Source organism: Heterodontus francisci, chromosome 27 (genome assembly GCF_036365525.1).
Source record: "Heterodontus francisci isolate sHetFra1 chromosome 27, sHetFra1.hap1, whole genome shotgun sequence".
NCBI lineage: Eukaryota > Metazoa > Chordata > Chondrichthyes > Heterodontiformes > Heterodontidae > Heterodontus > Heterodontus francisci.
Window position 1 is genome coordinate 18,971,885 of NC_090397.1, and position 12,128 is coordinate 18,984,012.

General features: G+C 44.7%; 1 protein-coding gene across 2 annotated transcripts in view; it reads right to left on the reverse strand.

Annotated features, from left to right (window-relative positions):
- LOC137384681 (phosphatidylinositol 3-kinase C2 domain-containing subunit gamma-like) overlaps nucleotides 1-12,128 on the reverse strand; it is a 202,914-nt gene that overhangs the window by 38,706 nt on the left and 152,080 nt on the right. For both annotated transcript variants that reach the window (XM_068058945.1, XM_068058946.1), the window contains exon 28: nucleotides 5,641-5,765. In XM_068058945.1, coding sequence (XP_067915046.1) covers nucleotides 5,641-5,765 — 125 coding nt within the window. The remainder of the gene's footprint in view (nucleotides 1-5,640; nucleotides 5,766-12,128) is intronic.

Sequence of the window (12,128 nt, forward strand, 5' to 3'; positions counted from 1 at the left end):
TTTCCCACACTCTCTAGGCCAGTCTGGACATAGCAGTGGACGCCTTTCCCATGCGCTTGTTGATTTCTGCATCGGGAGACAGGTTACAGGTGATAGTTGAGCCTAGGTAGGTGAACTCTTGAACCACTTCCAGAGCGTGGTCGCTGATATTGATGGATGGAGCATTACTGACGTCCTGTCTCATAGTGTTCATTTTCTTGAGGCTGATGGTTAGGCCAAATTAGTTGCAGGCAGCCGCAATCCTGTCGATGAGTCTCTGCAGACACTCTTCTGTGTGGGATGTTAATGCAGCATTGTCAGCAAAGAAGAGTTCCCTGATGAGGACCTTCCATACTTTGGTCTTCGCTCTAAGATGGGCAAGGTTGAACAAGCTGCCATCTGATCTTGTGTGGAGGAAAATTCCTTCTTCTGAAGACTTGAACGCATGTGAGAGCAGCAGTGAGAAGAAAATCCCAAACAGTGTAGATGCGAGAACACAGCCCTGTTTCACGACACTCAGGATAGGAAAGGGGTCTGATGAGGCGCCACAATGCTGAATTGTGCCTTTCATATTGTCAAGGAATGAGGTGAAGATACTTAGTAGCTTTGGTGGACATCCGATCTTTGCTAGTAGTTTGAAGAGACCACGTCTGCTGACGCGGTCAAAGGCTTTGGTGAGATCTATGAAAGCGACGTAGAGGGGCATCTGTTGTTCGTGGCATTTCTCCTGTAGCTGGCGAAGGGAGAACAGCATGTCAATGGTGGATCTCTCTGCTCGAAAGGCACACTGTGCCTCAGGGTAGACACGCTCAGCCAGCTTCTGGAGCCTGTTTAAAACGACTTGAGCAAAGACTTTCCCCACTATGCTGAGCAGGGAGATTCCACGGTAGTTGTTGCAGTCAACGTGGTCACTCTTGTTCTTATAGAGGGTGATGATATTGGCATCGCGCATGTCCAGTGGTACTGCTCCCTCATCCCAGCACAGGCAAAGGAGTTCATGGAGTGCTGAGAGTATAGCAGGCTTGGCACTCCTGATTATTTCAGGGGTAATGCTGTCCTTCCCAGGGGCTTTTCCACCGGCTAGAGAATCAATGGCATCACTGAGTTCCGATTTTGTTGGCTGTTCGTCCAGCTCATCCATGACTGGAAGAGACTGGGCTGCATTGAGGGCGGTCTCGCTGACAACATTTTCCCTGGAGTACAGTTCTAGGTAGTGCTCCACCCAGCGGTCCATTTTCTTGTGTTGGTCAGTGATCGTGTCCCCTGATTTAGACTTGAGGGGGGGCGATCTTCCTGATGGTTGGCCCAAAAGCTCTCTTAATGCCATCATACATTCCTCTGATGTTTCCGGTGTCGGAGGCCAGCTGAATACGACTACATAGGTGTTACCAGTGGTCATTTCTGCAGCGCCTGGCTGTTCTTTGTGCAGTGCTTCTAGCTGCTTTAAGTGCTACGGATGTTAACTCGCTGGGGGCTTTCTTGTAGTTCAGCAGTGCAATGCGCTTAGTGGCTATGACAGGTTCCAGCTCTTCAAAGTGAGATTGAAACCAGTCTGCATTCTGCTTCTCACGTTTGCCTTAGGTGTTCATTGTTGAGTCATCGATGGCATCTCTGATGTGAGCCCACTTGATCTCTGCATCCCCTGCAGGAGTGTTTTGAAGGGCTTTTTCAAGTGAATTTAGAAACTTATGTAACAGCTGTGGATAAAAAATTCTGTTAGTGTTGATGTGCGGGCGGCCCTTCTGCTTGGAATGATGCAGCTTCTTTGGTTTGAGTCTAACCTTGCTGCACACCAGGGAGTGGTCGGTGTCGCAGTCCGCATTGTGGAAGCTGCGTGTGATTTGAACACTGTTTAAAGAGGCTCGCCTTGTGATGATGAGGTCCAGCTGGTGCCAACGACGTTGTCTTGGGTGCCTCCGTGAAACCTGGTGGCAGGGTTTAGTGTGAAAGAACGAGTTGGCGATGCAGAGGTTATGATAGGTACACAACTCAAGCAGTCTCTGTCCATTCTCATTCATCCTCCCAATACTATAGCGCCCAAGGCAGGAGGGCCATGAGTCATGGTCGACCCCAACCCTGGCGTTAAAGTCCCCCAGCAGGAACAAATGCTCGGTATTGGGAATGCTACTAATGATATTATGGAGTTCCTCGGAGAACTGGTCTTTAACGGGCGGTAGCTGTCCAGTGAGAAATATATCAGGAAAAGCAAATGTCCAAAACCAACCCCTGGGGAGCTCCACTACAAACTTTCCACCAGTCTGAAAAACATCCATTAACCACTACTCTGTTTCCTATCACTCAGCCAATTTCATATCCATGTTGCTACTGTCCCTTTTATTCCATGAGCTATAACTTTGCACACAAGTCTGTTGTCCGGCACTGTATCAAATGCTTTTTGGAAGTCCATGTATAGCACATCAACATCATTACCCTGATCAACCTGCTCTGTTACCTCATCAAAAAACTCCAGCAAGTTAGTTAAACATGATTTGCCCTTAACCAATCTGTGCCGGCTTTCCTTAATTAACCTGCATTTACCCAAATGACTATGAATTTTGTCCCGAATTATTGTTTCTAGAAGCTTCCCCATCAGCAAGGTTAAACTGACTGGCCTGAGGCTGCTGGGTTTATCTTTACACCATTCTTTGAATAAATCATTATAAATAAGGCCAGAAACAAGAAACTAATTGAAATAGAGTCTTCAGTACGAACTACTCCAGCACCCAGTCTTCAACACGTTAATTATGAATGACTGTTTCTGATTTCAAAACTCACAGGCTGATGAAACAAGAAAGCAAATCCTTCAAAGAACAAAGAACAGTACAGCACAGGTACAGCACAGGAACAGGCCATTCGGCCCTCCAAGGCTGCGCCGATCTTGATGCCTGCCTAAATTAAAACCTTCTGCACTTCCGGGGACCGTATCCCTCTATTCCCATCCTATTCATGTATTTGTCAAGATGCCACTTAAACGTCGCTATAGTACCTGCTTCCACCACCTCCCCCAGCAGCAAGTTCCAGGCACTCACCACCCTCTGTGTAAAGAACTTGCCTCGCACATCCCCTCTACACTTTGCCCCTCTCACCTTAAACCTATGTCCCCTAGTAACTGACTCTTCCACCTTAGGAAAAAGCTTCTGACTATCCACTCTGTCCATGCCGCTCATAACTTTGTAAACCTCTATCATGTCGCCCCCTCCACCTCCGTCATTTCAGTGAAAACAATCCGAGTTTATCCAACCTCTCTTCATAGCTAATGCCCTCCAGACCAGGCAACATCCGGGTAAACCTCTTCTGTACCCTCTCCAAAGTCTCCACATCCTTCTGGCAGTGTGGCGACCAGAATTGCACGCAATATTCTAAGTGTGGCCGAACTAAGGTTCTGTACAACTGCAGCATGACTTGCCAATTTTTAGACTCTATGCCCCGACCGATGAAGGCAAGCATGCCGTATGCCTTCTTGACTACCTTATCCACCTGCGTTGCCACTTTCAATGACCTGTGGACCTGTACGCCCAGATCTCTCTGCCTGTCAATACTCCTAAGGGTTCTGCCATTTACTGTATACTTCCCACCTACATTAGACCTTCCAAAATGCATTACCTCACATTTGTCCGGATTAAACTCCATCTGCCATTTCTCCGCCCAAGTCTCCAACCGATCTATATCCTGCTATATCTTCTGACAATCTTCATCACTATCCGCAACTCCACCAACCTTTGTGTCGTCCGCAAACTTACTAATAAGACCAGCTACATTTTCCTCCAAATCATTTATATATACTACAAACAGCAAAGGTCCCAGCACTGATCCCTGCGGAACACCACTAGTCACATCCCCCCATTCAGAAAAGCACCCTTTCACTGCTACCCTCTGTCTTCTATGACAGAGCCAGTTCTGTATCCATCTTGCCAGCTCACCTCTGATCCCAGTGTGACTTCACCTTTTGTATCAGTCTGCCATGAGGGACCTTGTCAAAGGCTTTACTGAAGTCCATATAGATAACATCCACTGCCCTTCCTTCATCAATCATCTTCATCACTTCCTCAAAAAACTCAATCAAATTAGTGAGACACGACCTCCCCTTCACAAAACCATGCTGCCTCTCGCTAATAAGTTTGTTTGTTTCCAAATGGGAGTAAATCCTGTCGCGAAGAATCCTCTCTAATAATTTCCCTACCACTGATGCAAGGCTCACCGGCCTATAATTTCCTGGATTATCCTTGCTACCCTTCTTAAACAAAGGAACAACATTGGCTATTCTCCAGTCCTCTGGGACCTCACCTGTAGCCAATGAGGATGCAAAGATTTCTGTCAAGGCCCCAGCAATTTCTTCCCTTGCCTCCCTCAGTATTCTGGGGTAGATCCCATCAGGCCCTGGGGACTTATCTACCTTAATGCTTTGCAAGACACCCAACACCTCCTCCTTTTTGATATTGAGATGACTGAGACTATCTACACTCCCTTCCCTAGGCTCATCATCCACCAAGTCCTTCTCTTTGGTGAATACTGATGCAAAGTACTCATTTAGTACCTCGCCCATTTCCTCTGGCTCCACACATAGATTCCCTCCTCTGTTCTTGAGTGGGCCAACCCTTTCCCTGGTTACCCTCTTGCTCTTTTTTCAATGCCACAGGTTTGTAAATAGGCTGTGCAAGTTCATGGCTGTGCTTAATTCCCTACAGCTGCCTACAGTCCAGAACTACATTGGCATCCTTGTCTGTTCCTTAACTGGTTAAATAGTTGTTAAGTCATCAGTAGTGTGAAAAACACCTAACTGTCAGCAAGCCTTAAATGGCAAAACTTCCAAAATTGAAGCTTACAAAATCCTATATATGAACTCATCCAGTTGAAAAACCCAAGTATTCTTTCAATGGCAGTGATTGGAAATGTTAAACAGAAAGCAGGAAAGTTAATGCCATGATTTCTAAAAGAGAAACTATCCACCAGATTGGATCTATGCACTGGGCAGGAAAGGAGTTGGAAGTAATAGTTTCACAAATTGACTTTCTCAGTTAAAGGCTGTCTTAGAGGGGCCACCTGCCAGAACAGGCCATACAGTGTGGCACAAGTAGCCACCTGGGGGAGGGCTTCCTTTCAAAAAATGTAAATGAGGGACCCTCCAGGCCACTCCTTATTGAACAAATTATTTCCCCTTGCCTTAGTGGTTCAGAACTCCGATCCCAACCTGGATCGTGCTGGGATTGGAGGCCAGCATACTCCTTTCCATCTTGTTATACTAGTTTCTGATTTTGCACTAACTCCCTTGTAGGCCGAAAGCATGAGAGCTCTCTGTGTTGGGAATTCCTGTCTTTGGTACGCCCCTTATGACAAGGTGCCTAAGTAAGGGTTCGAGGAGGTCCCGCCCCTTACTGGACCCTGTGAAATCTCCTGGAAAATGCAAGAGTTTCCATTGTTATGGCTTCCATTTTACCATAACATGCCAAAGCATAGCAGAGTTAGACCTTCAAAAAGCTACCTAATAATAGTAAGGGGTTGAGAGACAGTCCCACTGACAGGCTGGAGATGGAACGAGGGTGAGGGGCTGCCCCACTGTCAGGGTGGGGTTGGGGAGTGTTATACTTTAAACAAAATGCCTTTATATATGTATATAAACAGAGCAGCAGTTGCAGAGCTAATTAATCACCAGTCCTTCCTTACCTGGGTAACTCCAATGCTGGAAAGCAACAGAGAAGCTGTTTGTTGAGTTCATCAAATTGGTTGAAGCGTCTTTCAATGAAGGTTGCCTCACTCTGTCCTTCTCGTTCCACTTGTATCTTGTAAAACTAAAATGAGATCAAATACTTGAGTAGCTGGATGCACAGGAAAATCAGAGATTCTTCCTGTACAATTTCAAGCTGAATTATTGTGTGGTAGGAGCCTTCTGCATCTCTCAAGCTATTTAAAGGTTGATAAAATGCAACCTTCCAGGCCTATTTGCATTTTTCAGTTAGTTATCAGCATTTCTCAGCTTGCTGTGAGGTTTGTTTGCAAAATAACTGCATTTCCAGAGTTCCCCAGATGTATTAAAAGGGGAAATATATTTTCTAAAACACCACACTGGAGTGTACAGCTCCTCATCTGCAGCTAATTAATTTACTGGGTCAATCGTAAGCCAAGTCAAAAAGGTTTACGATTTGCCTGCGAGGAAAGTGGGCCCTTTTATGTTCCAGAGAGGTTCAATAAACATGGGACTATGTGAGTGGAATTAATGTACTTCAAGTCAGCTTACTTCAGCTGTGTTGGGGTGAAATATTGTTATTCTAATATGTATTACGTTTTATGCCCAAAAGATTTTGTGAACAATTTGTGGTAATATGATCTCTGCTGGTAGGGTTACCAACTCTTTGGGCATATTCCTGGAGGTTTCATCACGTGACTTCCCACCTAGAACCATTCGACCCTTACCCTCCCACATTTGGTCCATCCTCCAGGCACACTGTCTTCTCTCAGCCAATTGCAAAGTGAATGGACTCTTTTGATTATCCAATTGGATTAATCTTAAAGTCAAACAGCCTTTTTCCCCCATCGCCAATATGTTTATATAATTAATAAAATGCAAAAAGCACAATTTCTTTTAATGCCCTAATGATTTTTCTCCTACATTGTTTGTACCGATCATTCTTCAATTCTTGGACACTCCAGGACAATCCTGGATAGTTGGCATCCATATCTGCTGATGGCTCAAGCTGGTGAATTAATCACCCGATGTGGTGAATCATACAGGTTGAAAAGGCTGCAGGCTCGATTACCAGTTTGTGCCATGTTGGTTGATTGCAGCTTGGGAAATGGCAGCAATGCTATATTTGGCCTCAGTGCTCTTTCACTAGGGAGGGGAAAATCCTTGTTTACGGTTAAGGTATACCTGCTAGCTAAGGCACCGTGTGTAGAGGTGACTGGTGAGGACAGGTTGGGCTTGGCTGTGTTGACCTGGCAGTCCAATGCCCTGCTATTGAAGCCCCTCATGAATGATGCCACTTGAAAAGGCACTTCAAGGCAGCTGCTGCCTATGGAACCATATCCATCAAGGAGAGGGACTGGAGAGCATTGGCAACAGAAAGAAAATAAAGTGTTGGTGCCTGGCATCTGGCTGCCAGGATATGTGTTCAGTCTCGGGTGGTCTAGGCGGCAGGGCAACAAATGCCTTTTAAATACATTCTGGGATATGGATGTTGTTGGCATCACCGGGGCTGGCTATTTTAGACCTGGTAATGTGTAATGAGACAGGATTAATAAATGACCTCATAGTAAAGGGGTCTCTAGGCAAGAGTGATCATAACGATGGAATTTCAAATTCAGTTTGAGGGTGAGAAATTTGGGTCTGAAACTAGTGTCTGAACCTTAAATAAAGGCAATTGTATGAAGACAGAAATAAAAACAAGAAATGCTGTAAATACTCAGCAGGTCGGGCAGCATCTGTGGCGAGAGAAGCAGAGTTAAGCTTTCAGGTCAGTGACCCTTCATCAGAACTGGCAAATATTAGAAATGTAATGGGTTTTAAGCAAGTAAAGTGGGGGTGGGGCAAAAGATAACCAAAGAGAAGGTGTTGATAGGACAAGGTGACAGAGAATAACTGACCAGAAGGTCATGGATCAAAGGCAAATGGTATGTTAATGGTGTGGTGAAAAACAAAGCGTTAGTGCAGAGAGGGTATATGTATGAAGACAGAGTTGGCTAAAGTGGAATAAAATAAATTAAAAGGTAAGACAGTAAACATAGAAACATAGAAAGTAGGAGCAGGAATAGGCCATTCCGCCCTTCGAGCCTGCTCAGCCATTCATTCTGATCATGGCTGATCATCCAACTCAGTAACCTGTTCCCGCTTTCGCCTCATACCCTTTGATCCCTTTAGACCTAAGAGCTATATCTAACTCCTTCTTGAAAACATACAATGTTTTGGCCTCAACTGCTTTCTGTGGTAGCGAATTCCACAGGCTCACCACTCTCTGGGTGAAAAAATTTCTCTTCATCTCAGTCCTCAGTAGAGAAGCAGTGGCAGACAGTTAAGGAGATATTTAATAACATGCAACAAATATACATTCCATTGAGAAAGAAAGACTCTATGAGAAGGATGCACCCTCTGTGCCAAACTAAGGAAGTTAAGGATGGTATCAAATTGAAAGAAAAGGTATACAATGCTGCAAAGATTAGTAGTATGCCAGAGGATTGGGAATATTTTAAGAACCAGAAGAGGATGACTAAAAATAAAGAGATTAGAGTCTGAGAGTAAAATGGCAAGAAATATAAAAACAGACAGTAAAAGCTTCTACAAATATATAAAAAGGAAGAGAGTAGCTAAAGTAAGTGTTGATCCCTTAAAGGATGAGACTGGAGAATAATGGGAAACAAGAATATGGCAGAGACTTTGAAGAAATATTTTGTATCTGTCTTCACAGTAGAAGACACAAAAAGCATCCCAAGAATAGCAGAAAATGAAGAGGCAAAAGGGAAGGAGGAACTTAAAGCAATCACTATCCCTAGAAAAAAGGTACTGTGGTCGCCAGACTATAGGAAGGATATGATTGCACTGGAGAGGGTGCAGAGGAGATTCACCAGGATGTTGCCTGGGCTGGAACATTTGAGCTATGAAGAGAGACTGGATAGGCTCGGGTTGTTTTCCTTAGATCAGAGAAGGCTGAGGGGGGGAATTGATTGAGGTATACAAAATTATGAGGGGCATAGATAGGGTAGATAGGAAGAAACTTTTTCCCTTAGCGGAGGTGTCAATAACTAGGGAGCATAGATTTAAGGTTAGGGGCAGGAGGTTTAGAGGGGATTTGAGGAAATTTTTGTTCTCCCAGAGGGTGGTTGGAATCTGGAACACACTGCCTGAAGGGGTGGTAGAGGCAGGAACCCTCACAACATTTAAGAAGTATTTAGATGAGCACTTGAAATGCCATAGCATACAAGGCTATGGGCCAAATGCTGGAAAATGGGAGTAGAATAGATAGGCTTGATGGCCGGCGCGGACACAATAGGTTGAAGGGCCTGTTTCTGTGCTGTATAACTCTATGACTCTAAATCTAATGGCACCAAAAGCTAACAAGTCCCCTAGTCCCCATCCTAAGGTCATAAAAGAAGTGGCTGCTGAGATAGTGGATGCATTGGTTCAAATCTTCCAAAACTCCCTAGATTCTGGAAAGGTCCCAGCGGATTCGAAAACTGCAACTGTAATACCTTTCTTCAAGAAAGGAGGGAGACAGAAAGCAGGAAACTATAGGCCAGTTAGCCTAACATCTGTCATTTGGAAAAACCTAGAATCCATTATTAAGGAAGTAGTAGCAGAACATTTAGAAAATCATAATGCAATCAGGCACAGTCAACATGGTTTCATGAAAGGGAAATAGTGCTTGACAAAATTATTAGAGTTCTTTAAGGATGTAACTATCAGGATGGCTAAAGGGAAAACAGTGTAGTTTATTTGGATTTCCAAAAGACATTTGACAAGGTGCCACATGAAAGGTTACTGCACAAAATAAGAGCTAATGGTTTTGGGGCTAATATATTAGCATGGATAGAGGATTGGCTAACTAACAGGAGGCAAAGAGTCGGGATAAATGGGGCATTTTCAAGTTGGCAAACTGTAACTTGTGGAGTGCTACAGGGATCAGCCTCAACTATTTGCAATCTAGATTAATGACTTGGATGAAGAGACCGAGTGTATTGTAGCCAAATTTGAGTATAATACAGAGATGGGTAGGAAAGCAAATTGTGAGGAGGACACAAAGTGTCTGCAAGGAGATTAAAATAGGTTAAGTGAGTGGGCAAAAATTTGGCAGATGGAGGATAATGTGGAAAAATGTGAGGTTGTCCATTTTGGCGGGAAGAACTGAAATTCAGAATACTTTTTAAATGGAGAGAAACTGCAGAATGCTGTGGTACAGAGAGATCTGGGTGTCCTTGTACAGGAATCACAAAAGTTAGCACGCAGGTGCATCAAGTAATTAGGAAGGCAAATGGAATGTTGGCATTTATTGCAAAGGGGATGTAGTATAAAAGTAGGAAAGCCTTGCTACAACTGTACAGGGCTTTGGTGAGACTGCACCTAGAGCACTGTGTACAGTTTTGGTCTCCTTACTTGAGGAGGGATATACATGCATTGGAAGCAGTTCAGAGAAGGTTCACTAGGTTGATTCCTGGAATGAACGGGTTGTTTTATGAGGAAAGGTTGAGCAGGTTGGGCCTATTCTCATTGGGGTTTAGAAGAATGAGAGGCGATCTCATTGAAACATATAAGATTCTGTGGTGACTTTGCAGGGTGGATGCTGAGAGGATGTTTCCTTTCATGGGGAATCTAGAACTAGGGGGCACAGTTTTATTTATTCATGGGATGTGAGCGTCACTGGCTAGGCCAGCATTTATTGCCCATCCCTAATTTTCCTTGAGAAGGTGGTGGTGAGCAACCTTCTTGAACCGCTGCAGTCCTTGGGGTGTAGGTACGCCCACAGAGCTGTTAAGAAGGGAGTTCCAGGATTTTGACCCAGCGACAGTGAAGGAACAGCTATATAGTTCTAAGTCAGGATGGTGTGTGGCTTGGAGGGGAACTTGCAGGTGGTGGTATTCCCATGCATCTGCTGCCCTTGTCCTTCTAGTTGGTAGAGGTCTTGGGTTTGGAAGGTGCTGTTGAAGGAGTCTTGATGAGTTGGTGCAGTGCATGTTGTAGATGGTACACACTGCTGCCATGTGCGTCTGTGGTGGAGGGAGTGAATGTTTGTGGATGGGGTGCCAATCAGTGGGCTGCTTTGTCCTGGATGGTGTTGAGCTTCTTGAGTGTTGTTGGAGCTGTAGCCATTCAGGAAAGTGGAGAGTATTCCATCACACTCCTGACTTGTGCCTTGTAGATGGTGGACAGGCTTCGGGGAGTCAGGAGGTGAGTTACTTGCCGCAGAATTCCCAGCCTCTGACCTGCTCTTGTAGCCACGTTATTTATGTGGCTACTCCAGTTCAGTTTATGGTCAATGGTAACCCCCAGGATGTTGATAGTGGTGGATTTAGTAATGGTAATGCCATTGAACATCAAGGGGAGATGGTTAGATTCTCTCTCGTTTGAGATGGTCATTGCCTGGCATGTGAGGCGCAAATGTTTCAAACTGAGGGGGTTTCCCTTTTAAGGCAGAGATGAAGAGGGATTCTTCTCTCAGATGGTCATTAAACTTTGGAATTCTCTTCCCCAGAGAGCAGTGGAGGCTGGGTGACTGAATATATTCAAGGCTGAGTTAGACAGATTTTTGATCTGCAAGGGAGTCAAGGGTTATTGAGGGCAGGCAGGAAAGTGGAGTTTAGGCCACAATCAGATCAGCCATGATCTTATTGAATGGTGGAGCAGGCTCGAGGGGCCAAAAGGCCTCCTCCTGCTCCTATTTCTTATGAACTTTTGATTATTGCTCATCCCTAATTGCCTTGAGAATGTGATGATGGGCCCTCTTCTTGAACTGTTGTGTCCAATGCAGTGTAAGCATACCCACAATGCTGAAAGAGAAAGAGTTCCAGGATTTTGACCCAATGACAGTGAAGCAGTGGTGATATATGTCCAAGTTGTGATGCAACCTGGAGGGGAACTTGGGAGATGATAGTATTCCCAATGTGCCTGCTGCCCTTGTCCTCCTAGGTGATGGAGACTCTGGGTTTGGGAGATGCTGTTGAAGAAGCCTTGGCAAATTGCTGCAATGTGTCTTGTGGATAGTATACATTGCAGCCCCTATCTCAGTTTAAATTAACAACGGACTCAGTTTTACTCTAGGCTTCACCAAGACCGTTGAAGCCACATGTGAACCTGGATACCAAAGAACATTAAACACTCATTGCTACAGCTAAGTGCTGACAAGCAGTTAACTTGACTAGTGTAGCTGCTGAATTTGCATGCATTAACAGAAGTGAGATCTTTATAGCTGCAAGGAGTGAGACAAGAATTGCAAACCACTTAAAAGTACAAGGGTATATTTTACGGAGCTCCATTCTTGGCACAAACCTCCCTTGATAAAGGTATGGGTGAAAATTTAAGAGCTGCCTTGAATCAGGCTTATGTTCAACAACCTGCACTCCCATCGAGTGAGGCTCTGTGACAGGGAGGAAAACTGCACCCTGCAAATCTACCTTGATTTTCTAAAAGATGGGGAATATGGATAGTGAGTAGTTTCTTTTTAAATCTA